General features: G+C 41.7%; 1 protein-coding gene across 3 annotated transcripts in view; it reads left to right on the top strand.

Annotated features, from left to right (window-relative positions):
• Positions 1 to 4,446: 4,446 nt before the first annotated feature.
• Positions 4,447 to 25,548, top strand: part of pde10a (phosphodiesterase 10A) — a 97,573-nt gene continuing 76,471 nt past the window's right edge. Inside the window, exon 1 of one of the 3 annotated variants that reach the window (XM_034292191.1) lies at positions 4,447 to 5,309. In XM_034292191.1, the coding sequence (XP_034148082.1) occupies positions 5,051 to 5,309 (259 nt within the window). In that variant the 5' untranslated portion in view covers positions 4,447 to 5,050. The remainder of the gene's footprint in view (positions 5,310 to 25,548) is intronic. The other 2 variants (XM_034292187.1, XM_034292186.1) reach the window with 2 other exon arrangements.

Genomic DNA, 25,548 nt, shown 5'->3' with positions numbered 1-25,548 from the left:
TAGCTCTTATCAATGATGCGTAGAAACCATCCTACATTAGTACTTATGAAACAGAAATGATTATTATTGTATCCATAGAAAAAGTGGTATTTATTAAATGATCTTATGACCGTTTATGTACACTGGTAGGTAAATCAGCACTGATAAATTCCACTTTTTTGACACAGCCCTATTTATCCCAATCTGAAACCCCAAAGACCAAGCAACAACAGTGTTGATGCACAGTGGCTGGAAAAAACTACCTAATAGGGTCGAAATGTAGGAAGAAACCTAGAGAGGAACCAGGATCTGCAGGGTGGCCAGTCCTCTTCTGGCTGTGCCGGGTGAACATTTTAAGAGTACAAATTGTAATAGGTAATGAATGCATGTTTCTAGAATCTGCCACATGGGGCTGTTCGGTTTACATAGTTGTTTCGGGATATGGTGCCGTAGTATTGATCTGGGTGGATGTATTCCTACGGTTGATTTTAAGTCCAACAAATAAACTCTGCTTCACAACCCGTTGACTGATGGTGTATGGAATGAAGACACAAAGAGATGGCTGAGATGCCAGGCTAGAAATGTCCCACTGAGAAATGCCTGTTGCACTAACCTGAAGCATAAGTCTAGCCAGGAGGGGTCAAATGAAGCAGACCAGTGAAACAACCTGAGGCCCTACCATATTTAAAAAACAATGCCATCAAATGCTATTTGCTGCCGTGACTTACCAAATATAAATAGTGTGTCTTCCTACTATAAAAGAGGTTTCCTCATGAAAGTGTCTTGGTAGTTCTTCGACATTTGTGTTGAACAGTAGATTGAAGGCAACTTGTACTCTGTGACATTGTGAACATCTGCCGCACCTGATGATGATGGTGGCGTTTAGGAAAAGTGGTCTCAGACAGCAAGTAAACGGGGCGCCTTAATTTCGATGGCGCCTTGGCGGTGCCCGTGAATTCCGCTCCCTAAGCGGGGAAAATAGAAACATTTTCTGGGGGACAAGAAGGGTAGGAGCTAATCCCTGGCTAGCTTTTGTCCGTGGGCGACAACATGGACAATGCTGTCAACATGACCATGCACGTCATCCTACAACACCTTGATGCAGAAACATACTTAACCGCCATAAAATACTGTGACAAACAACCTACCCTGCTAACCCTGTAACCGGTTACCACAAACCTAACAAGCTAACGTCGATTGCCAGTGCGCTAATTGAATCGCTAAATATGACCAACAACGAAAACGGTATTACAAATTATTAGTACTGAAATGATGAAACTTTTCGACGTAGCTATCTAAATAAAATAGATTTCGTTTTTTATATGTATTTCTGTTGTTGCTGGGGAGAACATCGTTCACCAATAAGCTAGATTTGTATGGTCAGCATTCCCGGTTAAAAACATGATTTTGCATTTATTGGTATATGTTTCTTAGGGGAGAACAACGTTTGAATCAATCAGCTAGCATTTTTCTGGCCAGCTGTCGTAGCTAGCTACCTACCTACCTACCTTGAGGAAAGCAAGGAGAGGTGAATCCATTCCTTCTAGCAGGGACGTCACTAGAGATTCATAAATAGGGAGGCTATAGCCGCTTTTAGGGGAATCTAGACATACTCCCCCAGGATTTTTTCTCCAAAACAGATTTTCATCATGTATTCAAGGTCTAAAATCAATGTTAATAAGGTTATTTTTGGTCAAGGTTGGCTAAAAGTATACCTGTCTCATAGTGTTAGACAGTGATCAAATATGACTTACTTAAATTCTATAATATGACTATGTCCACTCTGTCCCCATCCATCCAACACCAACAAAAGGCACACAAATGGCTGTACTATGTAGTCAAAATACTTTGGTGAACTTCAGTTTATAGTAAATAAACATCTACATAGATATCCTATTTCTAAACACAAAATAAGTCTAGCAACGTCCATGCCTTCTAACCACCACCGAAGTACTGTGGACCGCCTTTCCTAGAACGATAGCAACACAACTGTCCTGGCATCATTATAATATATATGTACTGATGCATTAGCATTGATAGTGTAATCTACTACAAATTATTGTGTAATTAGAAATATAGTTCATATTCATGGTCTGATTAGTCAATAGGCGTATTCAATGCTTTAAATAGAGTTATTTGCTTTTGAGACCCTAATCCCTTTCAAAGGCCTGTAAACAGGCCCGCATTTATGGTATATTTTCCGCCAACGCGACTGTGTTCTCCTTTTGCCTTCTTTGTATGGTTTTACTGAATGTAGTGGCTGATGCTTGTAGCCAGCTTGTTTTCGCTGATCTTTCTTCTCCCTGGACAGTTTCGATACTCTGTTTACTGGGTGGCAGTCTGCGTGTCTGACCATTAAGCTATTTAACAACGGATTGACCACTAAGCTATTTAACAGAGACATTCCCTCTTGGCCAGCTCCGCTCGCTGGTGGGCAAAAACAGTAATACAATTAATGAATGGATTGATTAATTAATGCATTCATTCAAGTGTCTGAATGAATGGATGCATGAATGCAAAAAACAAAACAACTAAGCTGCAGTGCAATGGATTATCAGTCTCTTTGAAAATATTTAAAATTATAGTTTAATAGCAAGCTTGTGCTAAAAGGTACATTCTTATACAGTGTGCTTGGATAATACTCAGATAAATAGCTTTAATCTGTTAGTTATTTCTGAGACATAACAAAGCGTAAATCGTAGCAAGAACCACAAAGCATATATTTTTGTTAAATAAACCAAACAAAAAAAGCTTTGAAGGCAGAGGTTTTTCCATGTAGTAGTAATCCTAATAGGATTTTATAGGAAAAAACCCTCTCCTGTTGGAGCGAGGGAGAGAATGCGAGCATTGACGCAAGCAGCTCTGACGTCAGTAGGCTAGCTGCAGTGAATGAGATGTGGGGGAGGAGGCTCAGTGTATGCTGCAGCAAGCGCAACAAGCGTGATTGCCTTTAGAAAATACAGTGGACCGGGCGTCACTTGCATAAATGAAACTGTAAAGAGATGAAGCTGCCAACTGCCAAAGGGGACTGCAGGGACACAGAGGGAGAAAAAGAGATAAGCACGAAAAAAAGAGATTGTCAGCGGTACAGAGGAAGACAAACAGGAATAGCAGTATGCTGCAAAAAAACAACACTCACATCATACTGGACATAGACTAACTCTTAATCCTGTATTTTTATAATAAATCAGCACTTTATATATAATAAATCAATAAGTGTTTGTCGTTTTTTTTAAATAAATATACAGTGTGTTTTATATTTATATGTCCATACTTTAAATGCTCAATCGCTTGGGCGTTAACAAATTTGATGATTAATCATTTTCAGACCTGATGGACTCATAGCATGTACTAAAGCCCACTCCTAACCCCATTCAATGCATTTTTTCAAACAGCTCTTACAGGAAAAAGGCATTATCGTCATTGTAACATGCTTAATTTTAGCCATGAGGTGTTGAAAGCACTAGGCTTTTAATAAAAAATGAATACAATTTGTCAGAATGCATTTCAGAAAATCGGCAATAATTAATTTAGAGAGAACACAAATATTTATTGGCATCGCTGTCTGAGTTTACTTTGTGCGTCTTCAACTCCACAGGTGTCCGACTCCAAAAGTTCCTAACAAATAATTTTAAAATAGGAACATGATTGTGTATAAGAGGCTGCCTTTAAAAGCCAAAGCCAACCATAAATGAAAGCCAAAAATAAATGCTGTCATTGGTGCTTTTTGTTTCTGAAGATATAGAATATAGATGTTCACATTCCTTTCTATAATCTATCTAAGACTTTTGACTGTGAAAAATTGATGTCTAAAGAGATGTTTCAATATTTAGCCTACTATAACCGTACTGTTAGTTTTCTGCAAGCACAGGATAAGCAGCGTTGGTACCATCTGCAAAGGAAATATTTTTTAAGGAACGCTACTGACGTCATTTGCCCTACAGTACAACCGAGCTACCATTCTTTCTCTTAGCCCACCACCTTATGCACAGAAAATTATAAAATTGCTGGGTGACTGCTCCATAAATACAAAGAATATGCTATCTACCACGCTACTACAGAGTAAAAAAATGTTTTGCCTACATGTAAAGGTGTTACATTTGGGAATATAGTGGTAAACCACGGTAGTTTGGTTTATGCATGTTTCCTAGCAACAGGACTAAGAAGTTTCAATAGCGGACTAACGACAAGTGTTTTCAATTTCCACACTCCGATGGAGAGGATAGCCTAGTGTCCGTTTGAGAGTGAAGGCAGGGGGACTGTGTATTGTGGGGCGGTTTGTATAGGCTACATCAACTTGGTTCATGGCAGATTCTCCTCAGCTGTGGCATCCGCTACTCAGAGACTCGCGGCGCAGCAGAGGAGAGCGTGCCAATTTTAAAGCCAACCGTTCCCTTGGAGCGCAGCGTGAAGTTGGTTTCACACATCGCGATTCAAGTCTTTGGTTTTAGCTTCTTCACAGAAGAGAGGTTAAATATCAAAATGCTCTACAGTGTTCTCTGTTCTCTCCAAGTCGCTTCAATTAAGGTTTTGTTCTGTCGTGATTGCTGTCATCAAATGTTGGAATATCAGTTGAACGTCGAACATCGAACAGCTTTACCAGGGCTCATTTGTTGTATGTCAACCAACGTTCTGGAGAGCACATTATTTTAGCAAAATTTGTTCAGAACCCATCGGACCACGCACATGGCTTAACTGAAAATGAAAACAGACACCACCAAAAGGACACTAACTCGTGCGCTTTCGTGGAATTGGAAATATATTTGGTGGCACAGACCAGCATTAAATTGCTTCTCGTGCGTAATTTCCACTCGAACACGGCCCAGCCATATAATCCTGGACCCACGTGACCAACACATCGCCTCCGTTGCAATATCTGTCTGTGGAACACTACGCCTATCTTTCTCAATACCTAAATATCTTTCTCGTCCAATCACGGTAGTAGCTTACATTTTGACAATCTATCAATATCTCTTTGCGTCTTCAGTTCCAGGGCATCCATCCACGCACCTGCCAACTTCTACTTGTATGGGTTCGAAGACGCGCCGCCGGAGAGCAGGGTCTGTTTTGAATGGAAGTGAGATCTATTCGGAAAGTCTGGAATTCTACAGTCATAATCTGTCTGTTGCATACGCGTGCACAGCTAGTTGATTTATTGTCTAAACTGTCTTACAATCACTCTACGACTGTCACAGAAAAAAATACAAAGAGGAAGCATCGTTTTAAAACCAAGGAGCTGCAAATGTCGAAGAAACGCAAAAGTCGTAAAGACGAGGAGGTAATCGAGGACGTTAACGATTTCCCACGAGAATGTTGTAGCAGTGATCAAGGTACGTTAGCTTTGCGTATTGCAGGGTATTGCCTCTTTGAGTGGTAAAAGGGAATTGTCGTGGTAGCGTATAAAAAGGCCAACAGAGTATGCTTTTTTTTATTTACCACATTTTTACCACATTTACCACATCAATGAATGTGGAATTCACACACAGTTATAAATATATTGCTATTATAGTAGTGCTAGCTTCGATCGCAACCAAAGTAGCAAGATGTTAACTAATGTTTAGTTGTTGAAAGTTAAATTGATTTATAGAAATTTGAATTACATGAAAACTTGTTAGGGCTCTGCAAAATCACGTTTTCTTGTCAACTCTGCTTACCATCCAGTGATGTGAATTTGTTCCTGATATCAACAAAGTTGCTTAATCTCTTTATATCCTGGTGTGACAAAAAAAAGTCATTCATTTTTACAACGTGTGTGACAGTACACCAATTTACATTTCATTTCATTTATGTTGTATTTGTTAATTCCACCGACTAACTGGGTTGGTGTGCGTGGTCCCCCTCCACCCATTTGCCCTCTATATTGGCCCTTTCCAACTCCAGCTGAGTATTTACACTCGCTATGTTCATTAGAGTGCACTGTAGCGAAATGTTTTGCAAACGGAAAATGAAAACACTTAGTGATTTTATTGGGTTCCAATTCATCACTGTTTGTTTCAGATCTTTTTTATTCCCTTTGTTGCCAAATGAATAAAACCCATGTGACAGGGCAGCAAAGTGTTTGGCTACATGTTTTGGGTCATGGCCCAAAGCAGAGTTTCCCTTTTTGGCTCCAAGAGGCGAGGATAGGAAGGAGAACCAAGGGGAACCAGGTTTTTCCTCGTACCCCCACAGAGCTGTGGCAGCTGGGAACACTTATGGGGTGCGCTCTCTGGCCCGATCCTAAATTAACGCAGTGTAAAATACCTGACCAGATTGGATTGCTTTAAGGAATTTGGATAACTTTTTTTCCATTGCCTATCAGAGTTTACTGAGCCAAGTTGTTTATGCCTGTCCAAAATCTAAAATCTATTAGTGTACTAAAGTATTTAGGTACACATTTGGGATTGGGAAATGGTGTTGGCTCCAGAACCACCATTTTAATTATAATAAATACTTATTATCGCTTTATCGGCCAACCCTACAAGACTGCAAATATTGCTGAAAATGCATTAGCTGAAGAAGTTTCCTTAGGTAAGGAAAGAGAGTATGTTGATTACATTTGGATGCTATTTGGTACACTTTTTTGGCATTGTTTATTAATCAGGTTGTCTAGCACTTAGGAAAATAATATTTTCCATGTAAAGTATTATATAGATAAATCACCTTTTAAACATTACATTAGCTGGTTCAAGTGATTCAAGATGGCACAGATGGCACTGATAAACAGGGTTTCATTCATATTAAAATCTTTTTTGTATGGACACACCTGTGAAATAATCTGTTTGAATTTCAGGTGACCACTTTTTTCAAAAATCAGCACTGACACATACTGTGTAGTGCTGTCCAAAACCTGTACTTTTTCATCAGCTTAAAAAAAGAGGTCACAGCAGTGTGTGTGTGTGTGTGTGTTTATCGTGTGTGTGTCATACAGTATGGCAGTTGCTGTAACATTACATGTATCCTAAACTAAGCTGATCCTAAACTAATTGGGATTGGGAAGCACTGCATTAGAGAGACCGGGCTGGTCCATTAGTGAGACCGGGCTTGTCCATTAGAGAGACCGGGCTTGTCCATTAGAGAGACCGGGCTTGTCCATTAGAGAGACCGGGCTGGTCCATTAGAGAGACCGGGCTTGTCCATATGAGAGACCCCGGGCTGGTCCATTTGAAAGACATTGATGTGCCTGGGGCCCTGTGTTGTCTTTCTGGGGGTGGGAAAAAAGGTCATACACAGCATCAAGGACCACCAGGAGTGCCGTGTTGTTAGGGCCAAGTGTGACGTGGCAATGGACGATTCCTGTTGTCTGGCCAGAGCGCCCACGGTGATGTTTCCCCCCGCTCGGCCTGGGACCTCCACCTTTGCTCGGTGGCCAATGATGTTTCTTCCCCGGTGCCGCCTGTTGGTCCGGCTGAATCCTTCCTTGTTCTCTGTGTCTTCCCCCGTCTGTTCCCCTTTCTGCTCCGTGTCTTCCCCCGTCTGTTCCCCTTTCTGCTCTGTGTCTTCCCCTGTCTCTTCCCCTTTCTGCTCCGTGTCTTCCCCTGTCTGTTCCCCTTTCAGCTCCGTGTCTTCCCCTGTCTGTTCCCCTTTCTGCTCCGTGTCTTCCCGTCTCTTCCCTTTCTGCTCCGTGTCTTCCCCCGTCTCTTCCCTTTCTGCTCCGTGTCTTCCCCTGTCTCTTCCCCTTTCTGCTCCGTGTCTTCCCCTGTCTCTTCCCCTTTCTGCTCCGTGTCTTCCCCTGTCTCTTCCCCTTTCTGCTCCGTGTCTTCCCCTGTCTCTTCCCCTTTCTGCTCCGTGTCTTCCCCTGTCTCTTCCCCTTTCTGCTCCGTGTCTTCCCCTGTCTCTTCCCTTTCTGCTCCGTGTCTTCCCCTGTCTCTTCCCTTTCTGCTCCGTGTCTTCCCCTGTCTCTTCCCTTTCTGCTCCGTGTCTTCCCCTGTCTCTTCCCTTTCTGCTCCGTGTCTTCCCCTGTCTCTTCCCTTTCTGCTCCGTGTCTTCCCCTGTCTCTTCCCTTTCTGCTCCGTGTCTTCCCCTGTCTCTTCCCTTTCTGCTCCGTGTCTTCCCCTGTCTCTTCCCTTTCTGCTCCGTGTCTTCCCCTGTCTCTTCCCTTTCTGCTCCGTGTCTTCCCTTGTCTCTTCCCTTGTCTGCTCCATTTCTCCTGTACAATCATGAGCCCTTTTTTATACTTGACAGAACGATGAGAACTGGGCGAACAGTTTTGTTAGCTGAGTTGCACAGTTGAAGTGTGTTGTAATGCATTAGAACTTGCATTAGTGTTTTGTCTGTTGACTCAAGTATTCTCACAATGGGCACAGGTCTTTTCTCAATGACAATTGTGCTCACATATTGAGAGTTGTGTTTGGTGTTTTGCAACATGAGTGAACTGGAAGCGTAAAATGTGTGCTTGGTTCTGCAGAAATGGTTCATGGTTCTGGGATGTTAGCTTGAACATCTGATCACTCTGTGTATGCTTTTACAGTGTACAAACGACTGGGAAAAACTAACTTCAAAGGACCATGTTGTTTTGTCCAAACACACCACCTTGTGTCCTAGTTCTGAACAGCCATTTAAGAGACATAGTAGCTCTTATTCCTATCACTTTCCTTAAAGGAAAATGTCACCGTAGCACAACTACTTAATGTACTAATTACTAATGTCAGCTACGATACATTTGTGTCACAATCTCCTCAACGCAATCTTGAACAAGCAAATTCGATTGTATTCACTTCTTCTGTGGTCTGGTCATAAAAGAGACTGGCCCGAAGCAGAAACCACTGTCTCCAAAAATGTGTCTTCGGTCAGTTATGGGTGAAACAAATCTCACTGCGTATCATGTCTGAGATAACTCATGCCCGTTTTTAATTTTATGCCAGCAACACGTTGGGACTGGGGAATGTTACCACTGTTACATCACCTCTTAACTACACTCGGTAAGTGTTTGGGAACTGATTGCTGTAGTTTTGAAAGTGTTATGTTTTTTCCCATTCTTGCTTGATATTGGATTGCATCTGTTCAGGGGTCTCCTTTGTGGTATTTTTTGATTCATAATGCGCCAAATGTTTTCAGTGGGAAGCAGGTCTGGACTGCAGGCAGGCCAGTTTAGCACCCAGACTCTTTTACTTCAGAGCCAGGCTGTTTTAATACGTGCAGAATGTGGTTTGGGATTGTCTTGCTGAAATAAGCAAGGCCTTCCCTGACAAAGGTGACGTCTGGATGGCAGCATACAGTTGTGCTCAGAAGTTTGCTACAGAGAGAACTGCCTTAATTCTACGTGGCATTGGTTCAACAAGGTGCTGAAAGCATTCTTTAGAAATGTTGGCCCATATTGATAGGATAGCATCTTGCAGTTGATAGAGATTTGTGGGATGCACATCCAGGGCACGAAGCTCCCGTTCCACCACATCCCAAAGATGCTCTATTGGGTTGAGATCTGGTGACTGTGGGGGCCATTTCAGTACAGTGAACTCATTGTCATGTTCAAGAAACCAATTTGAAATGATTCGAGCTTTGTGACATGGTGCGTTATCCTGCTGGAAGTAGCCATCAGAGGATGGGTACATGGTTGTCATAAAGGGATGGACATGGTCAGAAACAATGCTCAGGTAGGCCGTGGCATTTAAACGATGCCCAATTGGCACTAAGGGGCCTAAAGTGTGCCAAGAGAGCATCCCCCACACCATTACACCACCACCAGCAGCCTGCACAGTGGTAATAAGGCATGATGGATCCATGTTCTCATTCTGATTATGCCAAATTCTGACTCTACCATCTGAATGTCTCAACAGAAATGGAGACTCATCAGACCAGGCACCATTCTTCCAGTCTTCAACTGTCCAATTTTGGTAAGCTCGTGCAAATTGTAGCCTCTTTTTCCTATTTGTAGTGGAGATGAGTGGTACCCGGTGGGGTCTTCTGCTGTTGTAGCCCATCCGCCTCAAGGTTGTGCGTGTTGTGGCTTCACAAATGCTTTGCTGCATACCTCGGTTGTGGTTATTTCAGTCAAAGTTGCTCTTCTATCAGCTTGAATCAGTCTGCCCATTTTCCTCTGACCTCTAGCATCAACAAGGCATTTTCGCCCACAGGACTGCCGCATACTGGATGTTTTTCCCTTTTCACATCATTCTTTGTAAACCCTAGAAATGGTTGTGCGTGAAAATCCCAGTAACTGAGCAGATTGTGAAATACTCAGACCGGCCGTCTGGCACCAACAACCATGCCACGCTCAAAATTGCTTAAATCACCTTTCTTTCCCATTCTGACATTCAGTTTGGAGTTCAGGAGATTGTCTTGACCAGGACTACACCCCTAAATGCATTGAAGCAACTGCCATGTGATTGGTTGATTAGATAATTGCATTAATGAGAAATTGAACAGGTGTTCCTAATAATCCTTTAGGTGAGTGCATAAAGATATCCAAAGCCTTGCAAATGCCAGTCAGTACTATTCAATCACTTATTAAGAAGTGGAACATTTGGGGAACTCTTGATACCAAGCCAAGGTCAGGTAGACCAAGAAAGATTTCAGGCAAAACTATCAGAAGAATTGTTCAGGAAACAAAGAAAAACCCACATGTAACCTGAGGAATAAGTACAGGCTGCTCTGGAAAAAGACGGTGTGGTTGTTTCGAGTACAACACGACCATACTTGAACAAAAATGAGCTGCATGGTCGAGTTGCCAGAAAGAAGCCTTTATTGCACCAATGCCACAAAAAAGCCTGGTTACAATATGCCCGACAACACCTTGACACACCTCACAGCTTCTGGCACACTGTAATTTGGAGTGACGAGACCAAAATTGAGCTTTATGGTCACAACCATAAGCCGTATGTTTGGAGAGGGCCTGTAGTGAACCGAATACCATCCCGATTGTGAAGCATGGTGGTGGCTCACTGATGTTTTGGGGGTGTGTGAACTCTAAAGGCACGGGAATCTTGTGAAAATTGATGGCAAGATGAATGCAGCATGTTATCAGAATGTTATATATTCTTCTGCACGAAAGCTGCGCATGGGATGCTCTTGGACTTTCCAGTAGAAAAAGGTGAAGGTTCTGGAGTGGCCATCACAGTCTCCTGACCTTAATATCATCGAGCCACTCTACTCAAACATGCGGTTCATGCAAGACGACCAAATACTTTACATGACCTGGAGGCTTTTTGCCGAGACGAATGGGCAGCTATACCACCTGCTAGAATTCGGGGCCTCATAGACAACTATACAGAAGACTGCATGCTGTCATTGATGCTAAAGGGGGCATATCACAGTATTAAGAACCTGTATATATTGTTTGTCATTAACTGTGCCTTCAATTACGTGTTAAGTCTTCCATGCAATGTGCACTAATACATCCCCATACCATCATGGATGATGGCTTTTGAACTGTGTGCTGATAACAAGGATGGTCCCTCTTCTCTTTAGCCCAGAGGACACAGCATCCATGATTCCCAAAAATAATTGCACATTTTGATTTGTCAGCCCACTGGACAGTTTTCCACTTCACCTCAGTCAATTTTAAATGAGCTTGGGCCCAGAGAAGGCGGTGGTGATTCTGGATGTTATTTATGCATGGTATCATCGTTATTGATATTATGTACCGTAGAGGATGAGATCCCCAAACACTTGAGGATTGTTGCATTGTTTGCCTGCGCAGTCTTTCACAGTTTTTCACAGGGTTGTAAAACCCTGTTGGATGAGGAGGTTAGAAGCAGTGACCTACAGTATTTTTGCCCAGGGGCTTTGAGAAGGGAGGATGGAGTTCCACTTCCTTGCTCCACCTGACCACTAGATGGAGCCGTAGTGACAGTTATCATGGCTGAGTGGACGTTTGTCTCCATTCACTGGTGTTGTGGTGACTTGATTGGGCTGGTGTCAGTGACAAGGCACTGTAGGCCTGAATATCATTCTCTGTCTGGGTCTGGCTGGGTCTTCAGATTGTTTCCATACCATTTGTCCACATCGCACGGCAGCGGAGTCAGGACATTAGGCACCCCTTCTAATGGCTCCGTCTGTGCTTCAGCTCGCGTGTCTGAATCCCTGAAAACATTCTACCACCAAACCTTTTCAAGTACCTTAACAATCCTCTAAACCTCAAGCGGTGGTAAAATATCAGACACTTCTGCAAGATAAAGAATGAATGACAAATGTTTTTTTGGTTAACACAGTAATTTCTATTTAGATTTGAGATTCTGTGAGCTGTTACAGCAGATAGCATGTAAAACACACTTAAATCCTAGTCAACATCTTGAATTTTAAATTAATGCTATTACAGCAATAAGCCAGTCATATCATTATAGATACAACAGTAAAATACCCTTTTATATAACTGTAGATACAGTGGGGAGAACAAGTATTTGATACACTCCGATTTACACTGATAATTATAAAAAAAATCACACAATGTGATTTTCTGGATTTTTGTTTTAGATTCCGTCTCTCACAGTTGAAGTGTACCTATGATAAAAATTACAGACCTCTACATGCTTTGTAAGCAGGAAAACCTGCACAATCGACAGTGTATCAAATACTTGTTCTCCCCACTGTACACCTTTAAAAATAATTGTAAACCACTGTAAATACACCAGTAAAAAACCTAGTTATATATCTGTAGATACACCAGAAAAAAGATAGAACATTTAGAAATGCAGAGCTGAAGTTTGTTGTAAACAAGAAAAGGAGAGAGTGGGATTTGCACACACCCTTTGTATCTGGATGTGTCTATAAAGACACACATATGGAATGTCTTGTGTTTGTCACAAGATAGCAGTGAAGCGTTTTGTGTCCAAGACGTCAGTAAACCTCAGTGTGGACCTGGCACAGCTTAAAGGGGTTCTGAATGCCCACTCGTCACCGGGCCCAACCACCCTCTCCTAGACACGGACAGTGACAGAGAGAGCGGAGTGGGGAGAGGACCTTTCAAAGCATTTGTCCTGTATTGCGTCTGAACGGTTCTTGTGGTCTTGAAGAAAGTCTCTGACTCTATAGCATGATGATATCTAATGTGGTATTGACACTATAGCATAATAACTGATGTGGTGTTCACTCTAGTAGCATATCTGATGTAGCATTGACTCTACAACATATCTGATGTGGCATTGTCCCTTATAGCAATATAATATCTGATGTAGTATTGTCCCCTATTGCATTATAATATCTGATGTAGTATTGTCCCCTATTGCATTATAATATCTGATGTAGCATTCAATCTACTACATATCTGATGTAGTATTGTCCCTTATAGCATTATAATATCTGATGTAGTATTGTCCCCTATTGCATTATAATATCTGATGTAGTATTGTCCCCTATTGCATTATAATATCTGATGTAGTATTGTCCCCTATTGCATTATAATATCTGATGTAGTATTGTCCCCTATAGCATTATAATATTTGATGTAGTATTGTCCCCTATAGCATTATAATATCTGATGTGGTATTGACTCTATAGCATTATAATATCTGATGTGGTATTGACACTATAGCATTATAATATCTGATTTGATATTGACACAGAGTTGTACAACGTACAGGTCAATTATGTCCAAAGTCATAAACTGCAGCTCAAGTCTTAGAACACTTGCTTGGATCCATTAACAGAAAAAGTCTTGTCTAGACATAGTGGAAATCAGTCCAATAACAAAGTAGGTATTGAATAGACATAGTGTGTATCAGTCTGTCAACAGAGAATGTCTTGTCCAGAAATATCTAGGCCTGTCTTCAGCCCCAGGTCTTTATGCGAGTAGCCCCGGATCTCTTGATCCTGTTGCAAAAATAGATATAATTTTTTTTTGCGGTGTGTTGAGTTTGCATGACAGTGCGCGTAAGTGTGAGGATGTCGACCTGCTTCGGGAGCGGACATTAGCATATCTGAGATGGTGCTAGGACACGCTCACACAGTGTTTTGTTTTCACAGCCCACGCTTTGCTTCAGTTGCACAGGGCTGTGTGACAATGAGCCCTGAGTCGTTGGCACATCTGGTGATGTCCCTGTGGCTGTCCACTCTCTTCCTTAGTCTTGAGAGACCAAGGGTATTGTTTCTTCTCAATCTTCTCCATTTTGTTAGCTTTGTTAACCATTTTCCACTTCCTGATCCACCGACTCTGGATCAGGAATTGTCTCTCTTTTAGGAGTTTAATCCAATCCCTCCTTTATTGGTCTTGTAAGTATCCTCCTCTTTGTTCTTCCTCACCCGGTTCTTCCTCAGTGACATCATGTACATTCTCGTTACTTACACTTTGGTTCAGGTCAACAGAAATTGATTAGACTGGACCGGAGGCTGCACTTTGGTGTCCACCAGGAGGAGGTTGACCATCATCAGCAGGGTTTGAGGGACCAGCTTGTATTGCCCGTGCCTGGTTCAAGATTCTTGTCTGGCACTGTTTATATTGTCCATTCATTCCTTCTGATGAAAGGTACTCAACTCACTCTGCGGACCGGGGAACGTAGTAAATGTGGAAGTTGTAACTTGGCAACCCAGCGCTGCTAATGACAATTCAAATATGTGATCCAACAATCAGGCAGTTGCTGGACTTTTGCACGTTGTCTCATATCCACTAGAAACTGTAACCGGTGAGCTGGGAAGTTGTCCTGTGACGCTCATATGTCGACCAGAGAGAAGAATGCCCACTACTGGCCATCCAACGCCACTTACAGCAGTAGAACCTTGCCTCCCATCCAGGTTCTGAACAGCATCATTCCTTCTTAGGTTTAGGAGCAAACCAGCACTGGGTTGCGGAGTGCGTTGCTGCCGGCTAATGCTAATGTCTTAAAAATGCAAGGTGTGTGTTTCCAACTTAAAAATACTGACATATACGGTTTCAAATAAAAACACACTGTCATCTTTAGAAATCTTTTGTCCTTCACCATTGAAATTGGTTGCTGGTATGTTACTGTCATGTTAATAACACTAACTCCAGAATCCTGGCTTGCTGAGGTGAATGCGGTCCAGCTGTACAGATGAACTTGTCCATGACACTGTGGATTGGAACAGTAAACCACATTATTATATCAGTTCCCTCTCTGCAGATGTTGATTTTTTATTAACCGGTTTGAGCCAAACTCAACAGAACGTCAACAGAATCCTCACCTAGGTTGCTGGTCAGCTCTATTAGCTAACACTGAATCCTTTTCTGCCACGACAAGGCTTTGAACCGCCCTTGTTTGACACCTCCATGACTGGCTGGTTCTTGTTCAAATGTTTCATAATTGAAGAAAAGCTGCTGTGAAATGCACCCAGTTTTGCAGTAGCGTCAGACAACCAGGTTTGCACGATTTGCATGAAATGCTCCCAAACCTTTGATTTCTTTTTGCATATTTCTTCCTGAGGACTGTTCCGAAACGTTCTCCACGTTCACTGCTGTGACGAACCCAAGCCTCGAGACAGTAAATTCCAATAAGGGATTAAATTATTCGAGTTACTCGATGAATCGTGACAGCCGTAATCCCGAATCGTGACAGCCGTAATCCCGAATCGTGACAGCCGTAATCCCGAATCGTGACAGCCGTAATCCCGAATCGTGACAGCCGTAATCCAGAATCGTGACAGCCGTAATCCAGAATCGTGACAGCCGTAATCCCGAATCGTGACAGCCGTAATCCCGAATCGTGACAGCCTTAATCCAGAATCCCTCCAAACAGGATTATTGGAAAACAGTATTATATAAAATGGCTTATAGGTTTTCCTACTTTCCCTTAGCTGGATAAACACTGTACATTTGGGCCAGTTTGATTTGCTGCTGTTTCCATGCTAATTGGAGGGCATGTATTGTTGTGTGTCTGTTGTTGTGTGTCTGTCTGCGTTCTTGTGGGTCTGTGTCCGTAGTTGTGTCTGTCTTTGTTGTGCATCCCTTGTTATGATTCTGTGTCTGTTGTTGTCTGTTGTTTTGTATCTGTTGTGTGTATACTCGCATATGTATGTATAGCCTTGTGTGTGTCTATTTCTGTTGTTGTGTGTCTGTGTTCTTGTGGGTCTGAGTTTGTTGTTTTGTGTCTGTGTTGTGTGTCAGTTGTTATGTCTCTGTGTCTATTGTTGTTTGTGTGTTTGTGTGTGTGTAGCCCTAATATGCATGTACAGCCTTGTATGTGTGTCTGTGTGTGAACATTTGTGTGTGTGGTTGTGTGTAAATGTGTGTAAACGTGCGTTTGAATGTCTGTGTGTGAATGTGTGTGTGAACATGTGTGACAGGAATTGAGGCAGCGTATTATTTGTGCAAGTTCTGTGGAGAGAGAGATGAGGTCTTGGCGGGCATTTTGTCTCTGCTTGCGCATACACACACACACACACACACACACACACACACACACACGCGTCTATAGTACATGCACATGCAAGCCGCCTGACACACACTCACACACATACCCCCATCTCATCTCTGACTACAATTGGTTTGGGCTCTGACGCAGATAGCTCTCCTCCCTCCTCACCTCCTCTCTCCCCCCTCTTCTCCCCCATTCCTCCTCACCCCCCCCCCCCCAATCTTTTGTCAGTGTTTCTGTGTTTTCTCTCCGCCTGCTTGGATGTGTTTTTGATTCATGTTCATTCTGCAGACCCCCCCTCCTCTCTAACCCTAACCCCGCCTCTCTAACCCTAACCCCTCCTCTCTAACCCTAACTCCTCCTCTCTAACCCTAACCCCTCCTCTCTAACCCTAACCCCTCCTCTCTAACCCTAACCCCTCCTCTCTAACCCTAACCCCTCCTCTCTAACTCTAACCCCTCCTCTCTTCACAGTGTTCAGCTCCACTTAACATTCCATTTCTGCAGCTCCTCTCCATCCTACTCAGTTTTTCTCCTCCTTTATCATTCTCATTCTTTCATTTCCTTGGTGCCTCTATTTTAAATCCTATTATTTATTATACGGTATAATTGTGTGTTAATAATATTAAAAGAAAAAATAGAGATAATTCAGTATTTTTATTTTAAATAAATTGGCAAAACTATCAGACGTGCTTACGCATTGCCATTATTGTGTATAGATTGATGATAAATCATTAAAAGTAATCAATTGTAAATGAAGTATATAACATAACAGCATGTGGAGGAATTGAAGGAGTCTGAATGCTTTCTCAGAACAGTGTGCATTTTTGTTTCTAGCTGTTGTTCTGTACTTCTGGACACACTTTCTTATTATTCTACCCAGTTGCAGGTAGTGCATTTTATATATATTATATGTATATTCAATACAGGGAATGTGGTTCCATTTGGGACACATGCAGATTTTATATTCAACTGCACAATGCACACACATCACTGACACACAACACTCACACACACACACACACACACACACACACACACACACACACACACACATTGTGCACACACCCCCACACACACACACTACACCTACTACACATTCATCACATACATCTCACACACACACATTACACATAAAACACACAGACACACATTACACATAAATCACACGCACGCACACATCACATCACACACTGACTGTTTATATTATACACATTTTATATAAAATTATAATTTAAATATATATTTAAACTGAAAGTAAATACATTTAATTGGATGTTATTTACCCTATTGACAGTCTATTGACAGTGGCTAGACAATTTGTTGTTTCAAAGCGCCATTTCACCTGCATGCACCAAACCAGTGTAGACTTTTGATGACATCAGACGATGTGATTGGATAACTAGAGGGGTGGCGTATTTATGCACAATAATTCATGTCTGTAGTTTCTAACATGCTAAGTTGTTGGGAAAATAGTTTAGGTCATATCTTGAGTATGTATATAATCTTAGCAATCAGAGCAAACAGGGACACAAAAAAGGAGCATTTCTCTGGTTGTTATGAGTAAGGAGAATTACAAACTGGGAAAAATATCCCAATCAATTCACAACTTCTGTGCATTTTATGGATTCCATTAAACTTTGGATTACACTTCTTCAAGGTAAAATTCCCCATCAAATATAGTTTCCCGACATTTCTATTACGGACATTCTGTGATCCTTCACTAACATTAGAATTCTACACATTATTATATAGTGGAGCAATTTTTCTCATCATACATTTTATTTGATTACATTTATTGGCCAAATATTAGACAATACAACAGAAATAGTGCTGGAATTGTATGAGTATATTATATGCTATCTTTTCAATATTACCGGTTTTGAAATAAACTCTATTTCATTATCTTCATTGCATTGTAATGCATCTACTGAAGATCTGTAGCGCTATACTACTTTGGCAACATCTACAAATTACAAGTCACACCAGGAAAGCGATCTGAGAGAAAAAGACAAGAGAGAAAATGAAGAGAGGGAGAAAAGGAATGAGAGAAGGACAGAGTGAAGGAGAAAAAGAGAGAGAGAGAGACTGATGTTCAGCATAGCTCCGCCAGCCCCCAGGGACACCAGTGTTTTCATGAGGACTGTCTCTGACGTCAATAGCCGGCTGTCCTGTTGATCGGCACAGCAGCCTCTTCTCTGGGAGTGTTTGTGTGTGTGTGTGTGTGTAAAGGAGGTGTGTGTGTGTGTGAGTGTGAGTCTAGGGATTTAGGGCCAACATGTGCTGTGTATGTAGTCTGTTAGGACTGTAGGAACAGAGCAGTATGTTCAACACAGATCCCCGTAAGGACACGCCTTCAGCCAAGAAGCATTTTTTAAATATAATACTTAACCTTTACGTTAACAGACAGAGGTCTCCTCTGCGAGGATTGGTCGCGTATTTGATTGCTTGACTGATCTTATTAGAAAAATAAATATAAAAACAGTCACCAATGCAGTTCTACATAAGAAATCCTATGTTACTTTTTATGATCTGTGATTGGACTCAAAATTGCAAAAAAGGACTGCTTTATGCCACAATCACTTATAAACCTGTCTAAATCCTTATAAACCCTTATACACTCTATGAACCCTTATAAATCCTGATTAAACCTGATCAACCACTATGAGCCCTTATAACAACCTATGAACTCCTATGATCCCTTATCAATCCCTATTAGCCTCTATGAACACTTGTAAACCCTTTGTGAACCCTTATAAACCACTATGATGTGAGTACATCCCTGTGATTACATTTAGCACTGTACAGTCTGCATATGATGACATGGCAGACTTCCTGCCTCTTTCATCATCACATTAACTATACAGTATGTGCGTGCATTAACTTCTCCCTCCCTCCCTCTTTCTCTCACTGTCCCTCTTCCCTTTCCCGCGCCCTGTCCCTACTGTCTCCCTCTTCTCCCTCTCCTCTTGTCTCCCTCTTCTCTGTGACTCTCTGCTTTAGCGATCTCTCTCTTTCTCCCTCTGTCCGTTGCACTTTTCTCCATCTCTCTTGGTTTTACACCTCTAGAATTCTGCTCTTGCTCTCTCTCACTTTCACCCTTTTTTTCATTTTCTCGTTTCTCGCACTATTACTCTTTCTTTCTCTGTCGTTCTCTCTTCATCTCGCTCTGTTACTCTCTCTCTCTCTTGCTCTTGTGTTCTCATGCTTTTTCTCAATTCAATTAAGAAGGCTTCATTAGCATGGAAAGTGCATGCCAAAGCAAACACAGACATCTCAAACCCGTAATGACGCCGATAGATAATAGCGGTATTGTGATACTCAATCAGTAATGACTATTAACAGGCAGATACGGTGATACAAGAACGAGGGCAGTAATGAAATAGTGATAAAGAGCGTGGTCGTAGTGTTTTTAACCTGCTTGTTCTGCGTAGGTAGCCAGATCAGCCTCCATGTCTAGGCTTTGTCCACTGAGTCTGTTTATAATCAGTGTGTTTTCCTCAGTTTTCTGCTAGTCATAGTGGTCAGATATTCTGCTAGTCATAGTGGTCAGATATTCTGCTAGTCATGGTGGTCAGATATTCTGCTAGTCATGGAGGTCAGATATTCTGCTAGTCATAGTGGTCAGATATTCTGCTAGTCGTAGTGGTCAGATATTCTGCTAGTCATAGTGGTCAGATATTCTGCTAGTCATAGTGGTCAAATATTCTGCTAGTCGTAGTGGTCAGATATTCTGCTAGTCGTAGTGGTCAGATATTCTGCTAGTCATAGTGGTCAGATATTCTGCTAGTCATAGTGGTCAGATATTCTGCTAGTCATAGTGGTCAGATATTCTGCTAGTCATAGTGGTCAGATTTGAGCTGAATAGCATCAATGTCTTCTTTGTGTATTTTTTTTTCTGTATTCTGCTTTATGATGATTTGGTTGGACCATATTGTCTGTGCTCTGCTAAATCTTTTGTCGGATCAAGATTTTAAAAAAGTTGGGGACCTTAATCTTTTCTGCGTTTTATAAAGGGAAAGTGACCATTAAAATAGTTTTACATGCCTATCACCGCACATCACCCTGAGAACACCATCTCTACCTTGAAGCATGGTGGCAGCAGCATCATGCTATGGAGATGCTTCTCAGCGGACAGGGAGACTGGTCAGGGAAGATTGAATGGAACTAAATACAGATACAGGTCCTTAAAGAAGACCTGAGAGCACAGGACCTCAGACTAGGGCGAAGATTCATCTTTCAGCATGACAATGATCCAAAGCACACAGCCAAGAAAACACTGGAGTGGCTTCAGTTCAAAGCTGTGAATGTCCTTGAGTGGCTGAGTCACTGTGTGGACCTCAATCTAAGTGAGAATATGTGAAGAGCTGAAAATCAACTTGAGCTATTCTGCAAAAGTTTGTTTGAATTGAATTGTTCACATTATAGGTCATATTAAAAGTAGAAAAAGTTCTGACATGTTTTATCTTTGCCTCATTCGTTTACATCACAAAAACCTGGCTTTTTCACAGGGGTGTGTAGACTTTTTATGGCCACTGTAGGAGGCTGTAGAGCATTTTGTCAAATCAATTTATGATAGATGTTAAAATAGACTAGAGTTGTTAACATTTTACTCCACGCCTAATATTTAGTTTTCTCCCCAGTTTTGACTGGAGATTTAGTATTTTTGAATATTTAATTATGTGTTTTTTCTTTTTTTGTTAAAAACAATCAATGTCTTCTTTGTGGTGTCTGTATTCTGCTTTATGATGATTTGGTTGGACCATATTGTCTGTGCTCTGCTAAATCTTTTGTCGGATCAAGATTTTAAAAAAGTTGGGGACCTTAATCTTTTCTGCGTTTTATAAAGGGAAAGTGACCATTAAAATAGTTTTACATGCCTATCACCGCACATCACCCTGAGAACACCATCTCTACCTTGAAGCATGGTGGCAGCAGCATCATGCTATGGAGATGCTTCTCAGCGGACAGGGAGACTGGTCAGGGAAGATTGAATGGAACTAAATACAGATACAGGTCCTTAAAGAAGACCTGAGAGCACAGGACCTCAGACTAGGGCGAAGATTCATCTTTCAGCATGACAATGATCCAAAGCACACAGCCAAGAAAACACTGGAGTGGCTTCAGTTCAAAGCTGTGAATGTCCTTGAGTGGCTGAGTCACTGTGTGGACCTCAATCTAAGTGAGAATATGTGAAGAGCTGAAAATCAACTTGAGCTATTCTGCAAAAAATATTGGGTAAAAATATTGGGTCTTTTTCACTTTGATATCATTAACTTATTTTGTTTTGATCAGTGGGTAAAACTCCTGATTAAATCAGTTTTGATTTCATGTTGTAACACAAGTGGATGTGGTCTTAAGGGCTGAATACTTTTCAGAACCACTGTAAATGTATTAAACTGAATACTTTTCAGAACCACTGTAAATGTATTAAACTGAATACTTTTCAGAACCACTGTAAATGTATTAAACTGAATACTTTTCAGAACCACTGTAAATGTGCTTAATTGCAGGAAATCGACTTCCAAGACCTGGTTGGTCACGGACCTGAAAAGTACAATACACCTCTTAACATTTCAGGGCTTTGTAATACAGTGGAAATAACTTGCTTTTGAATTATTATATATGAAATTAATATTTTATAAATATGTATCAGAAGAGGGGATTGGCCTGCTCTGAATACATTGTGTGAAGCATTTTGGTGTTTGTCCAATTTTGTCAAATGGACATGACACTTTACCAACATGTAGTGTGATTGGTTCTGTTATAGTATTCTGTTATGTCAAGGCAGATAGAAATTGATACGTCCATTTTCATATTTTTAACTAGCTTGTCCATTTTTCCTGCTTCTAACACATCAACTTTGAGGACAGAATGTTCACTTGCTGCCTAATATATCCCACCCACTGACAGGTGCCATGATAATGAGATTATCAGTGTTATTCACGTCACCTGTCGGTGGTCATAATGTTATGGCTGATCGGTGTATGTGTAACTGAGTGCGTTTTATATGTCTAGAAAAAGAAATATACAAAAATGTGTTACCCTGACCTTTTGACATTTTCTGAACAATTCAATTGAAAAACATACTGAAAAAATAAAAAATTCACAATAACCTGGTTGCATAAGTGTGTACACCCTTAAAATAATACTTTGTTGAAGCACCTTTTGATTTTATTACAGCACTCAGTCTTTTTGGGTAGGAGTCTATTAGCATGGCACATCTTGACGTGGCAAAATTTGCCCACTATTCTTTGCAAAAGAGCTCCAAATCTGTCAGATTGCGAGGACATCTCCTGTGCACTAACGAACGCCTGAAGGTTTTGTGCCAACATTGCCTGGTATTTGGAACTGTTCATAATTCCCTTTACCCTGAGGCCCTGGTTCCAGCTGAAGAAAAACAGCCCGAAAGCATGATGCTGCCACCACCATGCTTCACTGTGGGTATGGTGTTCTTTGGGTGATGTGCAGTGTTGTTTTTGCGCCAAACATACCTTTTGGAATTATGGCCAAAAAGTTCAACCTTGGTTTCATCAGACCATAACACATTTTCCAATGTGCTTTTGGGGGACTTGATGTTTGTTTTTACAAACTTAAGCCTGGCTTGGATGTTTTTCTTTGTAAGAAAAGGCTTCCAACTTGCCACCCTACCCCATAACCCATTTATATGAATAATATGGGAGATTGTTATCACATGTAGCACACAGCCAGTACTTGCCAGAAATTCCTGCAGTTCCTTTAATGTTGCTGTAGGCATCTTGGAAGCCTCCCTGAACAGTTTTCTTCTTGTCTTTTCATCAATTTTGGAGGGATGTCCAGTTCTTGGCAATGTCTCTGTTGTGCCATATTTTCTCCACTTGATAATGACTGTCTTCACTGTGTTCCATGGTATATTTAATGCTTTGGAAATTCTTTTGTACCCTTCTCCTGATATATTTCCACAATGAGATCCCTCTGATGCTTTGGAAGCTCTCTGCGGACCATGGCTTTTGCTCTGAGATGCAACTAAGTAAATGTCAGGAACAGCTGAACTTTATTTGTGATTAATCAGAGTCACTTTAAATGATGGCAGGTGTGTAATGACTTCTATTTAACATGAGTTTGAATGTGATTGGTTAATTTTGAACACAGCCACATCCCCAGTTATAAGAGGGTGTGCACACTTATGCAACCAGGTTATTGTAAGGTTTTTTTCCCCCTGGAAGATTTCAGTTTGTTTGAATTGAATTGTTCACATTATAGGTCATATTAAAAGTAGAAAAAGTTCTGACATGTTTTATCTTTGCCTCATTCGTTTACATCACAAAAACCTGGCTTTTTCACAGGGGTGTGTAGACTTTTTATGGCCACTGTAGGAGGCTGTAGAGCATTTTGTCAAATCAATTTATGATAGATGTTAAAATAGACTAGAGTTGTTAACATTTTACTCCACGCCTAATATTTAGTTTTCTCCCCAGTTTTGACTGGAGATTTAGTATTTTTGAATATTTAATTATGTGTTTTTTCTTTTTTTGTTAAAAACACAGTTGGGAACTTTTGCAAAAATAGTACATGTTCATCATTAGTGTGTGTAGGATGTAATTGTGTCCTAACACTTAATAACTCCTCACACTTTGTAAATGTTTTTCATTTAGGAAGTGCAGAAAATCTGCTGTTTATGATTATATTCTTCAGAATTATTTGATATTTAATCTTTTTAATTCATTGATCAAATTTGTCTCCATTTAAAATATAATTGATTAGTCCTTGATTCAAGGTACCAGGGGAAAAGCCTACACTCGGACATATGTATTGCTGTTCTGAATGAATAGTAACATCTCCAGACACAGTGTATATCATAACTCATAGGAAGAGTTTGTTATTTTTTCCTCACTGTAATGGAGGCAGGTCGAGGGATGGAGTGATAGAGGACAGAGAGAGTGAGGGACGGATTGATAGAGGACAGAGAGAGTAAGGGATGGAGTGATAGAGGACAGAGAGAGTGAGGGACTGACTTACATAAAGGAAAGCAGCTGTTGTAGCTGCTTGCACCCTCCTTTTTCTCTGTTTTTCCTTCTTTCTCTCTCTTCTCTTTCTCCTCTCCTTTTTCCTCTCTCCTCCTTATTTTCCTCAACCCTTTCCTTCCTGTTTTTTGGAAGTCCAGATCCCCTTAGTTAGAAGTCCAAGCCTTGGTAGTTTAGACGAATCCAAATCTCCATGGTTTACAGCTACCCTGACATCCACCCCAAACATCCACCTTGACATGCAGCCTGACATCCACCCCAAACATCCACCCTGACATCCACCTTGACATCTGCCCCGAACATCCACCCTGACATCCACCTTGACATCCACCCCAAACATCCACCTTGACATGCAGCCTGACATCCACCCCAAACCTCCACCCTGACATCCACCTTGACATCTGCCCCGAACATCCACCCTGACATCCACCTTGACATCCACCCCAAACATCCACCTTGACATGCAGCCTGACATCCACCCCAAACATCCACCTTGACATGCAGCCTGACATCCACCCCAAACATCCACCCTGACATCCACCTTGACATCTGCCCCGAACATCCACCCTGACATCCACCTTGACATCCACCCCAAACATCCACCTTGACATGCAGCCTGACATCCACCCCAAACCTCCACCCTGACATCCACCTTGACATCTGCCCCGAACATCCACCCTGACATCCACCTTGACATCCACCCCAAACATCCACCTTGACATGCAGCCTGACATCCACCCCAAACATCCACCTTGACATGCAGCCTGACATCCACCCCAAACATCCACCCTGACATCCACCTTGACATCTGCCCCGAACATCCACCCTGACATCCACCTTGACATCCACCCCAAACATCCACCTTGACATGCAGCCTGACATCCACCCCAAACATCCACCCTGACATCCACCCTGACATCCACCCCAAACATCCACCCTGACATCCACCTCGACATCCACTTTGACATCCACCCCAAACATCCACCCTGACATCCACCTCGACATGCAGCCTGACATCCACTCCAACATCCACCCTGACATCCACCCTGACATCCACCCCAAACATCCACCCTGACATCCACCCTGACATCCACCCCAAACATCCACCCTGACATCCACCCTGACATCCACCCCAAACATCCACCTCGACATGCAGCCTGACATCCACCCTGACATCCACCCTGACATTCACTTTGACATCCACCCTGATCAGTGCTGCTGAGATAATTTGCATCACCCTCAGATGGAACCACATCTGGAACACCAACACCCGATAAGACACCTCTTTACAGTCCCAAAGAAAACAGTTTTCCCCTAAACACACACACAACCACACATACTGAAGCT

Source organism: Esox lucius, chromosome 5, assembly GCF_011004845.1.
Source record: "Esox lucius isolate fEsoLuc1 chromosome 5, fEsoLuc1.pri, whole genome shotgun sequence".
In the NCBI taxonomy this organism is placed as follows: domain Eukaryota; kingdom Metazoa; phylum Chordata; class Actinopteri; order Esociformes; family Esocidae; genus Esox; species Esox lucius.
This window is presented reverse-complemented; position numbering and strand designations above follow the sequence as displayed.